This window comes from Gekko japonicus, unplaced genomic scaffold (genome assembly GCF_001447785.1).
Source record: "Gekko japonicus isolate JY-2015 unplaced genomic scaffold, Gekko_japonicus_V1.1 scaffold57, whole genome shotgun sequence".
NCBI lineage: Eukaryota > Metazoa > Chordata > Lepidosauria > Squamata > Gekkonidae > Gekko > Gekko japonicus.
The window spans coordinates 1,166,604-1,186,988 of NW_015160208.1; the positions used below are offsets into that span (position 1 = coordinate 1,166,604).

The following is a 20,385-nucleotide window of genomic DNA, read 5'->3' on the forward strand; positions in this document are numbered from 1 at the left end:
GCCAGCTTTCACCACTGCCAGGCCCAGAACAGCAGTCAGTGTCTGATGCTGACCCAAAGTGGCTGCTGACTTCTGCTGCCTTGAGCTGGAGAGGCTCCCTAAGTGCATTCTCTGTGCATGTGCAGAGAATGCAATTGTATTGGGGGGAGATTTAAACCCCCCTTTATATTTTATTTTTGATTCAAGATTTTTCTGCAAATCTTGGGAGCCCCCAAGTTTGCAGGAAAATCTATTAAGTGTCTGTATGGCCCCGATCTGCAGATTTAGGTAGCCACAGATGGATGTATATAGTATATAGATAAAAACTATCAAGCAACAACATCAGAATAACAGTCAAGAATAATACTACCATACAAAAAAAATAATAATCAAGGAATATCAAGAATCAGAGGAGGGCCCTGGCTCAGTGGGAGAGCATCTGCTTGGCATACAGAAGGTCATAGGTTCAATCCCTGGCATTTCCACTTAAGGATCAGCTAGTAGGTGATGTGAAAGACCACCGTCTGAGACTCCGGGGAACAGCTGCCAGTCTGAGCTGACAGGACTGACCTTGATGGACCAATGGTCAGATTCAGTATAAGGCAGCTTCATTTGTGTGTAGTTTCAATCCAGCCAACCCAGTGATATTTTTCACCACTGAAAATATAATTATCTTCATTTGTCTCCTAAATGTGTCAGCCAACCAATTGCTGCAAGGGTTATCTGCCCTTTCCTGCTTCCACATGCCATCATGTTGCATTCATGCACCTATCAGGGTTTCCCTGGCTTTCTTGACATCTCTCTCAAACCTGCTTTGCTCCTAAATTTTTGGGGGAAATTGCAGTAAAGCCTGAATGGCTGCTGTGTGGGTGAGAAAATCCAGACTTTCCTGCCCACTTGGCAGCCAGTTTCCATGACCCTGTCCTTGCAGCGGCCATTTCTTCCCCCTGCTAACAGGGGGCTTCTTTATTTTTAAAACAATCAGTGCCAGAATATTGTTTTAATGATATACTATTGTACCAGTTACCTGAATTCTTAGCTTTCACTTGAAAAAAGCGAAGTCTCTATCCCCTTCCCTTGTATCTTCACGAAGGTAGGAGCAAGAGCCTTTTGTAAAAAATGAAAGCTGGGAAAGCTGGATATATCAATGTAATGATATTCTACTGCCATTTTTTTAAAAACTGCAAAGACCTTAGTGGCCCAAAGGAGGGGACTGGCCCTAAACCACACAAGCCCCTTCCCATGTGAAATCACCTTAGACCAACCTCTCCTGAGAAGGTGTTCCACAGCTTTGTTGCCAACACTAAGAAGGCCCTGGCTCTTGTTGCCACCCATTGTTCTTCCAGTGGTAGGGAGCACCTGGAGCAGGGGCTTAGAATATGGTCTGAGGGCAGGGCATAAACCCAGAAATAGGTCCAGTGTCCCGTCCCCCCCAGTGGAATGAACCTGAACCAGATATCTGCTTTGAACCCAAACCAGAATCAATACCTTAACCACAAAAAATGTTAACTGGTTCAAAAATAAATGGTTCAATAAATAGGCACTCGGGAGACAACTTTGGAGGGGTAGTGAGGGCTCCTCTCTGCTCCAGTTTATTTGTAGTGACTGAATTTCCCAGTGAGAAGAAGAGTTGGATTTATACCCCGTCCTTCACTCAGAGTCTCAGAGTGGCTTACAATCTCCTTCCCTTTCTCTCCCCACAACAGACGCCCTGTGAGGTAGGTGGGGCTGAGAGAACTCTGAGAGAATTGTGATTGACCCAAGGTCACACAGCTGGCTGCATTTGAAGGAGTGGGGAATTGAACCCAGTTCTACAGATTACAGTCCGCTGCTCTTAACCGCTACACCAAACTGAGCCACCTGAAAAGAAGAGGGGGACAAACAGGAGAGATTGGTAGGCAGGGCCTAGGACTTTTAGAAACTTCCTGATTCTAAAATTGAGGTTTATGCACCCACAAGCTTTTGCCCAGCTGCAGAGCTCCAGCGTGGAGGACTCTTGCATTGAGGCTAGATTTCTTGTATTGCACTGGCATGGTAGTTCCTTCTTGCTGCCCTTCTATTATATCTAAACATGTTGTTCTCTTTTTTTGCTAATATATAGGGCTTCTTGAAAGAAAAATGGAGCCCTGGGGAATTTGGTGTAGGAAAGTTGATATTAAAAAAAGAAAGAAGTCTATGAGAAGGGAAGGAAAGGGAGGTTAGTTTGGCTAGGCTTAAAGCTTAGTTTTCAGCTTTGGCTGCTACCTAAGAGGAGACTTTCCTCTTAAAATAGAATAATTCAATTCTACGTATTTGACTTGTGGATGGGGCAGGTTCATGGTGCAGAAGCTAGGTTTTTGTGTGTTCGTTTTATGATATGCAATATAGGCAAAGCAACATTAGTAAAAACCAAGGCCTAGGGAAACAAAGGAACTGTGACTATGGTGATACTTCAATACCTAGCATATGCACCAGAAAATTGTCAACAAAGTTTACAACACACACACACAAAATCAAGCAAGTGGTCTACTATGATTCTGTCCTGAGAGGGAAGCCTTTTCTTACAGTAGCCAAAGGCAGAAAAATTGGGTCCAGCCACCCTTGGCAGTCTCAGACAAAGTAACAAAGTGATTAATAAAAGAAAAAGGTTACAACTGTTAAACACAAATCTACCCTATTCTCTTTCCTGTCTATAATGTGATTTCATGAAATGTGTTTGAACCCGTTATGGAATCACTTTTTAAAATTAGTGGCTGAGCTGAATTGGAAAGTAAAAAAAATACTCTTGAAACTAAACCAAACCAAACCCAAATTTTTAATGGTTTGACTCCCTACCTGAGAGTTTTGATTTGTTCACACGGGAAGAGGAAGGCAGTCTCTCCTGCCAGTGACTTGTGTACTTTCCTGTGCAGTCCTGAGCAGTTATGTGGAAGAAATTTCATGTAATGTGGGAATGAACACACATGACTACACACACGATGGTGCCTTATAGTGAATCGGACCCTTAGTCCATCAAGGTCAGTATTGCCTACTCAGGCTGGCAGTGGCTCTTCAGGGTCTTGCATCACCTCCTACCTGGTCTTTTTACCTGGAGATGCCAGGGATTGAATCTGGGACCTTCTTCATGCCAAGCAGATGCTCTACCACAGAGCCACAACCCCTCCTCTATGCTCTAAGACATATCCTGCAACTAGGGAAATGGAATTATTTTGTCGTGCTGAAAACTTGGTGGTTCGTGCCTGCAGATACTCTGTATATCAGAAACGTTCTGGAGTGTAAACCCTACTGTTTTGGCCTGGACTTCAGAACTTAATTGTAGCCCATTTGGATGGTATTTTGAGGCAGTCATGAGAACTTTGGTAGGGATGTAATGTGAAAGAACAGGACAGACGTAATTTAGCAGTCCACATTTTATGCTGACAAGTGATGATGCTCTGACAGGGACAGCATGATTTTAGGGGCAGAATCCTTAAGTCACACTTGTATGATTCATTTAGAAACTTGCAGGTATAAAGCTACCTCTTCAGTGTATACGGTTTCCAATTTATAAGGCCATCACCTGTTTAGAGGAGACACTGGCGTGAAAAGGTTCCAGAAAAGGTTCCAGAAGTGTGACTAATAGACAGCTCCCTCAAAATGGGGTGGGGGTGGGGTAGAGAATTGTATTTCTCTTACTTCCTTAACTATTTAAAAATGATAAATTTGAAGAATTGTTTGGTTTATTAACCTTTTCTTTTTAAATAGCAAAAAGACGGGACATTTGCTGCAGGAGGTTATATGCCACCTCTGCGATTTAAAGCACTGACACTTGCTGTTGTCTTTGGAACTATGCTTGGAGGCATCATGATCCCAAATGGTAAGTAAAACTTTAGTTAGTTATATATTTTTTTCTAATCTTAAATGCATTTAGGTGAAAACACACCAGGATTTTAAATATGTACAAAATAATTATATTTTCTGTTCTATAATATGCTTGTGTCTAGGGGCAGTGTCCTGCCCCCACCCCCACCTGCTTCAGAAGGGACTCAGGCAGCCCAGCCAGGGGCTGTAGAGAAGGAGTAAGGCTGAGGCCACACCTAGGAGAGTGCCAGTAGCAGCCTCAGAGCCTGGAAGGGCCTGGCATACACTTCAGAAGGGAGACAGGGCTCAGGCAACAGCCTGCCCTGGGAAGAGGCCAGAGGAAGAGAACGGTAGCAGCTTGGGTCTCCAGGGCCTGCATAGGCCTGCGGAGCAGTCTCTTAAAGCCTTAGAGGAGGGCAAGGCAGGAGAGGGGAGGGCCCCAGCCAGGGAGGCCATTGGCCCAGATTCTCTCCACTGTGGGCCTACCCCTGAGGAGTCCACAGTCAGACAGTCTTTTATTAGGCCAGACAAGGGAGAGTCAAGGAGGCAGGGCCTGGCCAGGCCTTTGCAGCCAAAGGTCTGGTATAAAGCTGGAGGGAGAAGGCTCAGGGTGAGGCTGCTCCTCTGTCCTCTCCCTAAACTGAGGCCCAACCCGTGGGCCTGCTGAAGAAAGGATGCTGGCATGCACTCTCTGGCCTGCAGGAGTCGGAGCATAACACCTTAGAAATGCTCATTTCATATTACTTGGAGCCACTGAAATGCTACCCAAAGCTCTTCTTAAAGGTTCTTGAGCATGGGCTACTCTCCAGTGGATAGGAGTTGTGAGATTCTGAAGCAGTCATAGAGTTTCTCTCAGTAGGCCTTCCTTATCTCTGCTTGATGCTTGGATGGAAGGATCATGGGGCATTCCTGTTTGTGACATAATATGGAGAAGCAGGGCTCACGCCATGTATGTGGTGTGGCTTTTTCTTTTTTTGGTCAAAATGCCATCCAACAGAGGTAGTTATGGATTTTGTGAATGTTATTTGTTAACTGCCTCAGAACATGCCTTACAGCATGTGGGTGTGGATAAGCAGCATGCTGCTAGTTACCACCTCTTGAGTTGATGACTGTGGGTGTCATATAGCAGCATGTGTTAGAATAAGCTTAATTGTGTGTGTGTGTGTGTGTGTGTGTGTGTGTGTGGATATGCTGTTTTTTAAAGCTTTGCATCAGAAGAGTTGTATGTGTACATATATTGTATGCACTTAGAATTATTGTATTTGTGAACAGCCGTTCATTATATACACATCACTGTTTCGGGTGATCCACCCTATGTTTTTGTTTCCACACACTTCTGTTAGATTCTTGCTCCTGTTTTCAGAATCTGGGAAATCTTGCTTTGAAATCATAGTATTTTAGTTTGGTTTGGGTTTATATTTAAATTCCTCTTTTCTGACAGTTGTCTCCCAAAGCAACTTACATCTATAAAGAGAGACAGGCCCCATTGACAGGACAGGACATTGAAAGGGAAAGACAGGGAGGGAGACCAGTTTCATGGAATTTATATACAGCTGGACTAGGCTGATCTTGTCCCTTGCTGGCAGTCCTACTTGGATGAAAGTGGTAGAACTGTCTTGTGGCCTGTAGTGCTCTGGAAAGAGATGGATTTCTTAAACAGTACTAGACCTGACCAGTGTTCCCTCTAAGCTGAGCTAGCTCACAGTTTTTTAGCCTCCGGCTCACACATTTTTGTCTTGGCTCAGGAAGGGATGGCTCCAAGAGCAACCCAATTTATGCAGCAGCCAAATTGCTCGCTCACAACTTTACGCTAGTAGCTCACAAAGTGGAATTTTTGCTCACAGGACTCCACAGCTTAGAGGGAGCATTGGACCTGACCATTCTCTTCCCTCAGCTACCTGCAGCCATTTTGGTATATATGGTGCTGGTGATCACAGAGGGTCTGAAATGCTTATGTGGCCTCTGTTTTCAGTTCTATTATCAGAGCTGCTTTGTTAGTCAGGTCATGACTATTACCATTGTTTGATCAAGGGGAGGGGGTGGGTGGGCCTCAGCCCCAGAAGAATTGGTGTTGGTTCATGCAAGGAGCTTATCACGGTAGAGAACTGAATTCATGTTTATGGAATTCAAGGTTAGTGCAATGGGCAAGGCAGGGCAGGTTCTAGTATGAACAGCTAGCTGGATGAAGTCATTGCAGAGTGATTTCACATGCAAGATATACTCCAGTGACTAACCTTCTTACCTCATGGTCCTCAGCTATAACTGGGCCTTAATACAGAGTTCCAGTAAAGGATGAAGTCCTTTGCCTTGTTAAGAAATCCAGAAGAGGCACTGTTCTTGGATTCATACTCAGAGCACATGTGCAGAATCACTTAATATAAGTTAGTCTTCCCTTCATTACTTGGCCATGAGCATGTACTTTCCCCACCCTTTTAATGCATTCTTAAGTGTGAAGGTGTATTCTACTCCACTTTAGTGAATGGGAGTATGAAATTAGGTGTGTATGTTTATCCCCTTAAGTTATGTCATGTATAATAGCGATACTGTGCTTGTGGTGTCACAGGTTCTAAAGCAAATTACAGTCTGCACAAGTGTTTTGATGAAAGGGCAGAAAAAGCACCTTCTTCACAATCCTAGTTGTGAGTGATTCTTGAATCCAAGTTAAGTGACCCTGAGCTTGTACTTCTAGAGCCACTATGAACTATTCCATTACTTCACACTATAGTCTCTGTCTTTACTTTGGGCCGTTGCTTACTATTTGTTGTTTGTTCTTGCTCTTTTCCAGTGGAGACCATTTTGGGCCTAACTGGTGCAACGATGGGAAGCCTCATCTGTTTTATCTGCCCAGCTCTTATTTACAAAAAACTCCAGAAGAATTCCCTTTGCTCACAGGTCAGTGCTGATTTAATTAAGCCCTGTCTCCAGCAATAGGGCCTGGGAACTTCATTATTTTCCCCATAGCCAAGAAACCCAGTCAGCCCTCCTGTTTTCACATGGAAAGGAGGCACTGCAGTCTGTTGCTCTGACCAGAATGTACAGCCTCAAGGATGTGTGTGCTTGTGTGTGTGTACATATAGGCGCATGTTTTAGCGTGCATAATCTTGGAACACCCACACTTTTATCTCTAGCAGCCATGGAAGTGCATTAAATAACTGCCTCCAGACACCCGGCCAGCATGTTCGAGCTTTCCTAGCACAGAAAATACAGGCAGCTGAAGAAGCTGCCTGTTTTGACCTGTCAGGTTTGGCTAAAACAAACATCCCTCCTTGACTCTGTGGGTCCTGCTGCTGACCCTTGGCTTTTTGGTTCTAACCAAAAATAACAACCATGAAAAAGAATACACACAAAAAAAGTGTTGCTACAGAAATAGATTTTTCTTTGCAAAAAGTGCGTTTGTTTAAAGCCCTGTTTTTTTCCATTCAAAGGCTGTTGCTCCGCTCCAATTCACCAAGACTGATTTCAGTCTTTTGATTTTATTTTTCCTCATGTGATTTTTTAAAAAAACATTGCTGAAATAAAGGGGGTGTTTCTTTGGTATTCTCTTTAGCATATATGCTAGCCATGTGGTTCTTGTTCATGTCAACATTGCTCAAAGAGGGAAAAGACTGTTGAGTGCTGCATCGGGGCACTTTTGAGGGCCTGCAAACATGTGAGGTTTTAATTGGCATGGAAATATTGTGGTTGCTTCAGTGTTACTGATGCAAAGTGGTTTCCTCTGAGTCATGATGTGTCATAGAATTCACAGGGTTGGAAGGAATCCGAAGTCATTGAGACTGACCACATGTCGTAAGGCAGAATCATTCATGCTTTCACATGCATCTGTATTATAAATCCAGATGGGCAGCCATGTTGGTCTGAAGCAGTAGAATAAAGTTTGAGTCCAGTGGCACCTTTAAGACCAACAAAGTTTTATTCAAGGTATGAACCTTCGTGTGTGTGCTCATACCTTGAATGAAAGTTTGTTGTTCTTAAAGGTGCCACTGGACTCAAACTTTGATGTATGTTATGAGTTATCTTAGAAGTGTTTTGGACATTATAACGCAGGATTCTCAAACTCCACACATTTCCTGTTCTAGTGCAATAGTATCATGACCAGAGAGCAACCTTTGTATACTTTGACCACCGCTACTTCTGGAGGTGTGCAAGTTGCTGTCCATTATGTACCTCCAGGGGGGATGATGCAAAGACTGTTTGGGTGACATGATGTTGAAAAGGGACCAGGAAACAGGGAATCTGCAAAGGGATGCAACATTCAAAGCTGACTGGCATCTCTGTCTCTTTCTTACTCACATTCTTACTTTCACTCTCCACTTTCTAGTAAATTAATCTATGTTGTTCAGATATAGTATAGAGAAGGAATAAACGAAGTGGATCAGGCTAGATGTAGCCTGCAGGCAATGAACAGCGTAGCAATACAATCCATTAGGCCCAAATATTAGTTCTAACTCAGAACTCTGCGCTTTCTAGCAAGAAGACTGAATTGCAGACTGGGATTTCAGTGGGAAGAAGCACGTTTGTCAGGATGTTGTGGCTTTTTTTTAATGCAGGCTGAGCAAAATCCTTCTCTCCAGCAAAGAAAACTGCACTCTGGTTATGACGATCTGTTAGATTCGCTGCCCTGAGCAAGTGTCAGCTAGTTCCAGTCAAAAACTGGGGCTTACTGACTGCCAGACCCTGGCAGGCCAGAAGGGCAGATGGCAAAAGAAGATGCCCATTGGTTAAAGAGCCTGAGGCCAACTGGTTGTCTAGGTGGACCAGGATTCTTTGGCCAGGCAGCCATCCACAGCTTCATAAAGGGCATCCATCCTTCTCTAAGCAGGGGTGGGTGGGGGGATGGAAGACCACCAATCATTCATTTTTGTGGCAGTGTACTATATTTGAATATTCTGATTGTGGCTTTGGAGGTGCTGGTGGACAACCAGGATATACTGGAGAGGATTGGGAGTGGAGGAGGGCAATAGAAAAATGGTGACTAGAAGCTGGAAGACTTGTCCCAGAAAACACTTTGGTGCCTAGCGTTTCCACAGATACCATCCCCACATTTTCTCAACTTTTTTGACAAGACTGAGAGCTGCATAGTTTCTTTTAGGCCCTGCAGAGCTCTGCACTCTACTGCATCATATATACTACTGGCCTACCTTTTGCTTGGCTATCAGTGACAGACTTGACTTTATTTCACTTCTCTTATTTCTGTATAACTCCCTCCTTTTTCCCACAGTCCTTTTAATATGGGCTCTGGATGCTTTTTTCTACATGCTTGTGACTGAAGCTGTCATGGAGCTCTTTAGTCAAGATGCCTGTGTTTTTCAGGCTGGTTCTTCGAGGAGTGGGCTTTTGTTCCAACCAGGTGTAATCTCTGAGCTTGTTCCAAGAGCTCTCGGGCATAGCAGACTGGCATCCCATGCTAGTGGCAATGAAATCTCTGCAAGCCACCATCTCTATTTTAGGTACAGGGTCCTCATGCTGCTTGATTCTTTTCCTCCCTAGCCTTTTACAGCTCCAGTGGGCATGGCACTGAGCAGGTCAGAGGTGTCTGAGCAACATCTTAATTCCAGTTATGCAGTTATGTCCCCCGCCATGTGCCCCCCCCCAGTAGCTCACTGCTGCCTTTGCAGCCTCCGTGTGGGCCCTACGCAGCTTGCTATCAAGTTAGTTTACCTAGCCAACTTGTTTTTAAATCCATCCTAACGAGCTTCTTAATTTGCTCAGATGAATCACTCCTCAGTCAAGTAGTGCTTCTTTAACTTGCACCTGCTGTTACGAAGATTAGACTAGTTGCCAGTCATGGGGGCTGTACAGGAAACGGGATGCCCTGTTGAGCTGTGAGCCAGAGTACAGTAGAGGTGCTATAGTTCAAGGTGGAATCTGGAGGAAGTGAGTGGAAAACGTATTTCTCCCTTCTTCTGTCCCTATCAAACCCATTCCCAAGGGGGAGGTGGAAATGCATCCCCAGATGTTTTTGTTGGCTGGCAAAAGGGTGTCTAATTCTGCCAACTGGAGTTGTTAATTATTACAGACAGCTGGTCAGTCAACAGCTGGCAGTGAGCCAGAGCTCAAGAACGGCAGCTTGGATTAAGTAGCGAGGGTAGCCCAGTTAAAAAGCCTGGAATGTTGGAATGAGAGACTAGGGAAAGTATAGGAACACTTCAAGCCAGGCTTGTGTGGAAGCACAAATGAACTGGGGAACTGTCTCTTTTTGCTGTGGTTCCTGTTTCAGGCCCATATCCATTCTTGGCCTGTGGGGCAATGTGGGGACAGACTGAGGTTTGGAGAAGGTCCTGTGAAAGTCTGTAAACAAAAGGACTCAGTTTCTGATGGGAAAGTTTTAGCCTTGCTCTCGTAAAAGGCCTCCCCAAGCAAAGGAGAAGTCATGGTGCTGTCCTGTGTTTGATAGGCAAGAAAAGACTGTGTGCCAAGGCTGCGTTAATGATCCTTTGTACCTGGCTGGCAAACGAATAGGGTAGTACATGGAATTAGTGAAGAGTGGGGGGGGGGGGGAGAACAGCCTGTGTCCTTGACATTGCCTTGCCTCCACCCTGTTAGGTCTTACCACTCTGACCTCAGAACTGCAGGTTTCCCTTCTCTCTAGGTTCCCCAAACATTTTAAAAACAACACAGTTTTCCATCCAGTCTTTAAAGGTGCCCAAGGAATGCAGAGAGAAGCAACACTTGGCTGCTTCAGCCCCTGGGTGGTGGTGGAGAGGGGCAGGCAGGGAATGGGCAAGTGAGAAGGGCAGAGTGGTGGACTGGGGTGGGGCAGCCTCAGAAAGCCCCCCCCCCCAACTGCTGCTGAGACAGTAGCTAGGCCACCAGGCATAGAAATTGTCCTGAATCTAGCTCTCTTGGTTAGAAGCTTGAAATGTGTGACTTTTAACCTTTGTCTGCTGAAAGGCGTTGTCTCTTGGGACAAGAGCATGGAATACCAAAAGGTACTGATGCAAAGTTACTGCGGCAAGAAAACTGGATTGTGCCTTTTCCTTTTGGATGGTTCTTTTCTTCATTCTTCCCCACATGTCTGTGGTTTCCATTAACTATTAATTCACTTTAAACCCCACTTTTTAAAACACCCCTTCCCTTTATGATTTTGGAGCTGGATCAGAGTGTAATGTATGTGGAATCACCTTTGATTTTGCAGGGAAAAGAGGGGCCTGGAACCCTGGTTGGGTTAGGAGATCCTGGCAGGGAAAGGTTCAGCCCCCCCCCCTTCTGTAAAGCATCACCTCCCAAATGACTACTGGGCCAGTGTTACACCTGGTTCAGTGTAACCTAGTTTGGCCCTTAGACAGAGGTGTAAAATTTCTGGAAATTTTGAAGCCACAGGGGAAAAATCTGGGAGAACTTGAAATATATGCAATAGTTATTGTCCTGTCAAACTTAAACTAATATTACTGCTTTAACAACATAAAATGCATCATTTATAAGTTACTTAGCATATAAAATTGCAACACTTGACATATTTATGGAATTTAAAAGTTAGAAATGTCTTAGTTTTTTATAAGCAAAATTGCAAATATACCCAATACTTGAGAGAAGATTAAAAGCTGATACTGTCTTAACTCATGTACCTTAATTTTTGCTATCTGAGTTAGCGCAAACTCAGTTCTCAATGGACCTTCCAGAGTTTTCCTCTGAAGCTTTGGTGCAGTTTGTGCCCTACCGCCTACTGATCTTTTTTTCCCTTCTGCAAGAAAGGGCACTAAGCGACTTGCTACCCAATCTGTGGGTATATGTGTCACAGTGGCTTGAGGGAGAGGTGAAAAGGCCAACCACGACAGGTTAAAAGGACAACAGAAGGTATGCAACAGTTGAAAAGCAATGAAAGCCCTGCATGCTCCCTCATAAAGATTATGCAGAATGCATATTGAATTTAAGAGCTGTATGCCACCTTGTCTTCAAAAGCATTTCACTTATTCTAAAAGAGTAAATAGTTCATAGGAGGGGTTTTTCCCCAGTACTCCTCAAAAAAGGCCTTGGGGAAAAATGGATTTTACCCCATTTTTTCCATTTCCCCCCAGGCTTTCACATCTCTACCCTTAGACAATGTATAATAACTTAATCAACAGCAAAGAATAAGATCTGTCTTGGATGAGACCTAAGGGTCCATCTAGTACAGCATCCTCTTTCCAGCAGCAGCCAGCCTCTGCATAACCCACAGCAGGACATGAATGCAACAGCATGCTGTCATTGTGTGGCCCCAGCATTTTGTATCCAGAGCTATACTATCTCTGAACATGGAAGCTCTGTTAAAGTATCATAGCAGATGGACCTAACTATGGATTTGAGTTACTCTTTGAAAAAGCTGTCTAAACTACTGGCCATAATTGTATTTTATGATGGTGACTGTCAGGAAAACTAGAGTGTGTGAAATAGTGTTTCTTTTTGTCTGCTGTGAACCTAGTTCCTGTAACGGATGTCCTGAAATTCTAGTAGTATGAGAGAGAAATCTCCCTGTATCATTCATAGTTTTATAAGGCTCTGTCATACCCCTCCTATAGTCATTGTTTCCTATATGAACAAGTTTGACATGTTTTAGTTTTTCTTCATGAGGAAGGTGCTGTACCCCTTTGATCATTTTGGTTGCCCTTTCTGATACCTTTATATCCTTTTTGGTATGGATCCTTTTGAAGTATATACAAAGTTCCAAATGTGGATGCACCGTTAATTTATAGGGAGGCATTATGAAACAACGGTTTTCTATTCTCAATATCGGCTGCGTTCACACGGAGCATTAGCCACGCTACAGAGACGGAAGATAGGCGGATTTTCCGGGCGCGATCACAGTGCCACATCTGGGAAGCGTAGAGCTCCCGTGGCGAACCCGAGGCTTCCCGCCGAAGATGCGGGGTAAAAAACTAATACCTCCAAGGTACTAGTTTCTGGAAACCGCGGGGCAAGGCTGGACACCTGATCGCGTTTGCGGTGGTAGGTCGTAGCATCCGGCGCCCGCCCATGTCCTGTCGCTAAAAGTGGGTTTTTTCCCAAGTCTCCACGGGATGCGCACAAGCACCCAACGGCGCATGCGCACACTTCATTTACAAACAAATAACACAGCCCCCTCCTCTTTTCCGTAACCCCCACTCCTGGCTTGGCCTGCTCGAGAGGAACTCTCTGCACTGGGCGGCAGAGGGGGAGGTGCAGGGGGGGCGTGGCGGGAGGGCGGCCCGGCTGAAGCTCCTCCTGGAGGGGACCGGATGGAGGACACAGTTTGCATTCCTCTGCAGCCCTGGAAGGAGTTAAACCTGCGGAGCCTTTTGCTAGAGAGGCCACTTCTTTGCCGCACCGCAAGATTGTCCTGTGATCGGCACCTCCCCCCTAACCACGGGACCTCGACGGGACATCTGATCGCGCAGCCGCGCATTATTTTGCTCCAGGGCAAACAGCCCCCCCCCCCCGCATTTTCCTGCCCGTGTGACCGGGGCCATCATTTGCTTTTTTCGTGACCACTGCTTGCTCAGCTGACATCTTCAGTCTGCCATGAACCCAAGATCTCTTTTCAGGGTTGTCTTGGCTGATTCAGATATGTCAGGTTCCAGGGGAATGGCAGTCAGTTACAGCCAAAATAACAAAGAGCTTTGTGATACCTAAAAGACTAATGAATTTGTTGTTGCATAAGTTTCTTGCCCCCATATGCAACACTTTCCACTTACATTTACCATTTTGTTGACCATTCAGTTAGAGGTTTGTAGAAGTCCTTCGACTTACTCTGGTTTAGATTTCATTATGATGTTGGGCCCCTCAGCTCTGCCTTCCCTGTCCTTCATAACTGACCCTAAAGCTATAGTCTGGTCTAGAAAATTCACAACAGTATCCTTTTCCAGGAGAGCTACTTTGTGTAGAAGAGCTACTTTCCCTAGAATTCTCTCAGGTACCCGGGCTGCTCAAGACTTTTGGAACTTAATATAATACAAGGAAGAAAAGGGGTTACTGGCTTGGCTCTAACAGAAATTTCTGGAGATGGAAGGGATTTCCCTCTTCAGAAACATGACTTTCTCACCTCTCCTGTCCTGCTGCCGCCCCAGCCCCCCCCCCCCTGTCCACAGGAACCTTCTGTGGGATCTGTGCCTGTGTTTATCAATTACGTAAGATGCCCCCATACTGGGATGGATTGTGTCTCTAGAATGATACTGTACTTCCACACAGGATTACTCATAGAGACAGGAGGCCTCTGAAGCTAGGTGACTGATACTGAGAAGAATACCGAAGCAGCTGCTTGCTGCTTACCTTTAAAAAAATGGTCTTATGTGACTGTTACAGGAAAGCTGGTCTCTTTATTTTTTTTCCTTTTACCAGCTGCTGTCATGCTTTCAAGGACAAAGTCTGCACTCAGAGAGGGTTGCACACACTTGCTTTGTATGTGTCGAGTGTGTTTTCTGCGTGGTTTTTGGTTCTGGGACAGATGTGAGCTGGGAGTAAATAGGCTGACGATGCTGGGAATGTGGTCCTGCAAGAATAGCCATCAGAATGAGGGCAGGAGGGGACGAGGGCATCTCTTTCCAATCCTGAAGCCCTTTGGAGAGTCTCATAGGAGGTAGAGAGGCCCCATGCTCTTGATACCAAGCAAATATGTTTGAAAACTTCCAGGGGTCTATTTCATTTTGAACTAATCTGCGATCCCCAAGGTATTCTTGTGGAATGAACCTCCAGTGGAGTTTTTGGGACTTCTTGGATTCTTTGGGGTCTTCCCTATCTCTGATTCTGGAAGTCATTTCTTCTCTTTTTCGTACCCTACTGCTCCCTTTGGTGTCCAGTCCCTGTCACCCACTGCTGCCAAGCTATCTGCAAGGCTCCTGTGATTTCCTCCCATCCTTACACATGTCCTTTGATGCACTCTGTCTGGGAATGCTTCCGCTAGACATTGACCTCACATCACACACCTCAGCCTACCTAAGCGTCTACTGCAGTTCATTGCCATTCTGTGACAGTTTCCCCCCATGGGTGACACAGAAGCAGACAAAGTTCCTTTATTTTTATTTAATTTAAGTGCTCTCACCACCATCTTGTTAATTACTGTGCTGGCATTACGGGAAGCTCAAGAAAAAAGATTTTTTTCATTCCATCGAGGTCACTGCTGTTCGTTGTCTACAGATGCCATGTCATCTCCATTATATTTAATGGTTATCCACCTGCAAATGGGAAGAGGGGCTTTAAAAGATGTTAACCCTTTTGGAAAAGCTTTCCTTAGAATTTTTTTTTTGGGGGGGGGGCTGGGAATTAATAAATCAAGCTGTTCCCGAGGGGATAAGAAACATGAGATTCCAGGATACATTTTTAAAAAGATTGTCACAGCAAGAGCCAACATTTTCATGAAATCTGTATTGTAAGAGGATTCATATTGGTGATGAAGCCTCTGGCAATGATTGGCTCAGCTGCCTGGTTGTTATGGAGGGGCAGGCCTGGGCAGTCAGAAGGATCTCTGATTGCTGTTGGCTGCATTGTTCTGATTGCAAGTGACAGAACTGCTCCAGTCCTGCAGAGGTACATGCCAGAGAGGACATTCTAGGCAAGGCAGAGGCGGGCAAAGCACGGTCCTGTTAAAGAAAATGAGAAAGTGGTTCAGAGTCCACCGGAACAAGGAGCAAGCAAAGCAGAGCTCCCAAGTACTTACCGTGATTTGGCGGGGGATATGTAGTTCTTCATGGGACCATTCCCACGGGGAAAACACAGGTGCTGCACTATTCCGTCGCCCAGACGTGATGTAGGCACATAGCCGGGCGACGCTCTAGCAATGGGACTGGAAACTCGATGGTACCATCGAGTTTCCAGTCCCATTGCTAGAGCGTCGCCCGGCTATGTGCCTACATCACGTCTGGGCGACGGAATAGTGCAGCGCCTGTGTTACAAGCAAGAATCTTCCGGCAGGGAAGCATGTGTCCCCCGCCTGTTCATAGGTAGGTACTTGGCAACCCTAAAGCAAAGGGAAGGGATACTGGGAAGTGAGAGAAGACTCATCTCTGCAGGAGCTACTGAGGTGAGGGAGGCTGAAGTTCACATACTGGCTCAAAATAAGCAACCAGATCTTCAGTTGCTGACCAAAGGCCAGGAAAGAACTGGAGACATTACTATAAAGAAAAAATTCTGAAAAGTTGACTGATTGGGTGCTGCCTTTTCAGTTCGTAACTGTGTCAGGAGCCGAAGCCAGGCACTTGGGCTTTATTGGCTTGGGTGTGATGGCTTTGTGCTTAATGAGATTGATACACCAGAGAAGCCAAATAAAGTTAATTTTCCACAGAGAACAGGACAGGCACATGTAGGACAGAACTGCATGTGCCACCAGAGCTTTGCTTTCTCTTTTGCTTCAGCCCATGCTGAAGAAAGAAGGTGCTTTTTAAAGGAATAGTAGCTTTTCTCATCAGCAAGAACAAAAAGTGAAGCCCCAGCTGCGTTTACACAGTTCCCACCCACAGAAGAGTGAGTGTTCTTTGGATGCCAGCCATTGGTGCTTGCACCCTGCCTTTTTGTGTGTGGCCTACATTGTACTACTTCCAGGTGGGGGAAAACTGCCAGACTCCTGTATATGGGGAGAATTAACTTGATTTTTCTTCTCTAGTGTATCAGTCTCATTAAGTGTGAATCCAGCACACCCATACTACAAACCCCAAGTGCCCAGTTTCAATTCCAGCTGTAATTACCAGCAGAAAACTTCACAACCGAGCATCCAATTGTATTCCTACTTTTTCAGAGCATTTTCTTTATGTTTTTCTTTATTTGATTTTATTTATTACATTTTCATAACTGGAGGTAGTCTTGCCTCCTAGCCTTAAGCAGTGACAGAGCTGGGAGTTGGGGCTTTTCCATGTTCTCATTTTACTCAACGCTAAGTTCCTGTTTCGTGTGTGTGTGTGTGTGTGTGTGTGTGTGTGTTTCTGTTCTGCATGAGTTTTGCTCCCTCTAGTGGTCAATTCAATACCACACAGCTTTATTTCTAGCATAAAAACCTGCAGTTTAAATCTGCAGGGAGATAACGCTGGAAATAAAGCCTTGTGATATTGAATTGACCACTAGAGGGAGCAAAACCCACGATGACACCCCCACCCCCAGTAAAGAGCTTATCAGCAAGTAAAATGAGAATGCAGAAAAACGCTTGGTTGAAAGAGCAGTGAGAGGATCTGACTTCCTGTAACCTGACTCAAGGAATGTTTGTCAAGAACTTGAAAATAGATGGGTGGGTGTTCTCCTTTCCGTATCTGCCCTCCCTTTGTCAATGTCTGATCTATTACAAATTGTCCTTGTAAAAAAGCAAACAGAGACTTGTGCTGTTCCTTCTGGATCTTTCGTGGGGTAGCAAGCATAGCCTTTCTAGGCAAGCTGTTTTGCATGAACATCTAAGAAAGGATGGATTTATGCCAACAGCCATGCAGAGTTTTTTGTGTGGATCCCAGTGTCAGAGGTGAAGTACTACTAAGTGTAGTGCTACATTGATGTTGGTTGCAAGGCTTTGAAGCCGTGAGCTTGCCCACTTCATCTGATTCTGCGCAAGATGGTGGTCTCATAAATGCAAGCTAACTGTGATGTGGATCTTGCCTTCTGTAGCATTTTTTGACAGATCAACTACTGTTCCTTCTAAGCTGAGTTAGTGTGAGCTAGCTCAGTTTTTTCGCATCCGGCTCACATATTTTTGTCTTAGCTCAGGCAGGATGGCTCCAGAGCATACTAATTTATGCAGTAACCAAATCGTTCACTCACAACTTTAAATTCACAAAGTAGAATTTTTCTTCACAAGACTTTACAGTTTAGAGTGAGCCCTGAGAGCAACCATAAAAGATTCTAGTTTTCTGAAGTGGGAAATTTCATTCCATGCCACCGACAGGCCTCTGTCTACCTAGGCTGTAGTTCCTATCAAGAATAATTTTTAAAATGTGTGCACATGTATGTAGATGTACCTCTAAACATGTTTTGCTCCCTTTTTTTTTTTAAAGGCACATCTTTTTCAAATTTGTTTTGCTGCCTCAGGAATCCCTTTGTGGTTATTCTGTTCTCTTCCAATATGTTGTTTCTTTGGTGACCAATATAATCTGTTCTATTTTCATTCTTGCCCAACTGCAGAGGCTTTGGAATCCTGGGCTAGCAGGAAAGACTCAGGGCAGAAACTGTAAATCTGTAGGGTCTAGCACGATATAGCTCTTCCTGAAAATCCATACGTAGAGTCCTGTTCTTGGAGGTGGTTGTAAACCATTTCCTGCCTTTTTCCTCTGTGACCTGACCAAGGATTTGGGTTTTGTCTGTCAAGACTTCTAAGTTCGTTCAAAGAGCTACCAGCTCTTCCATCTTGGTGAACATTATATGTGTGTTTGGATCTTTTAATCTTCATGTGTGGCTCTTCAAAATGGCTGAAGTGCCTACTTTTCACTGTCTCCCACGCGTCCCCATCTTTGCACTAATTCTCCAGTTCTGTCTTGTTCCTTGATCCTTTCTTTTTGAAAGGCTCTTGATCCCTTCATCCTAACCGTTAGGGCTGTTTCTCAAAAGCAAAATCTTGCAGATTCCTGACTAAAACAAAACAGAAACACTGTGGAAAATAATTCACAAATTCCTTTCTAAAAGCATCTTCCGAGAAGATCCGGTTCTGGTGTGGCGCTGCGACGGGCGGTTTGTTCGGGAGCTCCCGAGCCACCTGATTCTTTGACGTTCTTTTTGAAGCCCCCCCCCCCCCGGGTCCCGGGGGGACGGGAGGGCTTCGCTGGGTCTCTCGGAGGGAGACCCAGTTGCAGGAGGCTTTTCCGGCCCCTGCACCCTTGGCAAGGACGGGGGTGAAGCCGGCTCGCCTCGAAGCAGGAGCGTCGGAGAAGCAGAGACATGGTCGCCATGTTTCTCAATAGCAGCAGCCAGCCGTTTTAATCCAAGTGTTGTTGTTATTTTTGAATGGGTTCGCACATCACAGTGAAGAGATGACCTGGTGAAATTTGATGAAGTTGGATTTTAAACCCCCTGCGGATACCCCCTGCTTGATGTGAAAAAACGGCCGTAAAGATTTGTTTGGGGACTGGATGAGACGAGATGAGATGATTCTGAAAGGAACTCTGTTTTTCTTTTGAGACCTATAAAAACCCTGGAAATGTATCTAAAGGTAATGAACTGAAAACTACGCCCACTGGAGTGTTGGAGTGGGGGAAAAAATGGAGGCGGCGGACGTTGGTGAAGAGATAGACGAAAATACTAAAGTGTGTGAACTTACGTGGGAGCAATTTCAAAAAATATTGAGAGAGGAAATCAGTCAAGCATTTAAGCTTGCATGTGGGAATTGCTTGAAAAACCCTCAAAGTATAACTTTGGAGAGGAAGGATAACGAAGAGCAAATACAAGAATTACAAAGAAGGGATGAAGTTCAGGAAGTGGACCATGAGGAAGGGCCACATGCTATTCAATTTGTACCTATTGGAGAGGAGACACAAGAGGCGGCTACTCCTACAGGCGTGATTCCCAAATGGAAAGTAGGCAAAAAACGTTTGTTAAAACCTTCTTGGGGGACAAAGAAAAATCCAGCAAGAGGGGGAAAAAAATTAAAGAATGGTGTAAAAAAACCTAAAGGTGCCAAACAACTAAACTCTAAAGCAAGGGAACATGGGAAAGGAAATTTGGAAAATGAATTGCAGGAGTACAAAAATTTGAGGCATCTGGCAGAAAATGGAAGAAATCAAGCTAAAAAGGAACTGAAATATAATATCACTGTAATGAATGTTGACTACCTGTTGTAATTTTAGAGATTGATATACATATTTTTTTTCTTTCTTTAGGAGAAGCTTGTAATATAAGGATAAAATGTGCAAAACCTGCTTTTGAGGCATTATTATAAGTCAATTGAAAATGAAGGATGTACACCAGAAGAATCATTATGACTTATAGTATTTAAGAGTGATTATTACTTTGTTATATAATTTAATGTGGTTAGGGAAGATATGTTTTAGAGTGATGGAAGTTAGGGGGTGATGGTAAAATTTATTGCCTGTTGTCTTATGGGTTAATTGAATAGGTAATTTATGGATGGCATTAGAAGTATTATTAGAAATGAAATTGTTTAAATTTAGTTGTTATTGTGTTATATAAACTAATTTTCTTTTTTTTCCCTTGGAAATCATGTTTGGGAGTAAAGGGGTAGTAACTACGAAGTAAACTATCAAATTAATTAGGTATGTGAATGAAATTAGTGGGGATGTTTTAGAGAGTAGCTTTATGTAAGTTGCTTGGTAAGAATATAATTTCGTGGGAATTTTTGGTGGTTTTATCATAAATTAATTGAAAATGAAATTTATTGTTGATAATAGAAGTCCTATCTCTCCCTTATAATAATTGAATAGTGGGGACCAAAGTTCTAAAATGCGCCCCGTTAGTGTATGGCTGATGAAACTGTCAGTTATTATAAGGGAGAGATGGGGACCAATGAGAACGGGAATCCGGGTCCCGCCCACACCACCACTGCCCTGAATAACTATCTTCAGTCCACGACGCCATTTCCAAGGAGGAGGACTACGAGGGCGCCGCCACTTCTGATTTGGTAGGCTGGCTCCGGTCTCCAGTCGCCCCCTCCCAACGCTCCCAGGCCGGTGGACGGAGGCTCCGGCCTCTGATCGCCCGCCTCGCCCCCCTCCCAAC

At 44.5% G+C, this 20,385-nt stretch overlaps 1 protein-coding gene across 1 annotated transcript in view; it reads left to right on the plus strand.

Moving 5' to 3' along the window:
• Positions 1 to 20,385, plus strand: part of SLC38A10 (solute carrier family 38 member 10) — a 90,386-nt gene that overhangs the window by 35,884 nt on the left and 34,117 nt on the right. Inside the window, exons 9-10 of the mRNA XM_015408758.1 lie at positions 3,703 to 3,814; positions 6,584 to 6,690. Of these exons, the coding sequence (XP_015264244.1) occupies positions 3,703 to 3,814; positions 6,584 to 6,690 (219 nt within the window). The remainder of the gene's footprint in view (positions 1 to 3,702; positions 3,815 to 6,583; positions 6,691 to 20,385) is intronic.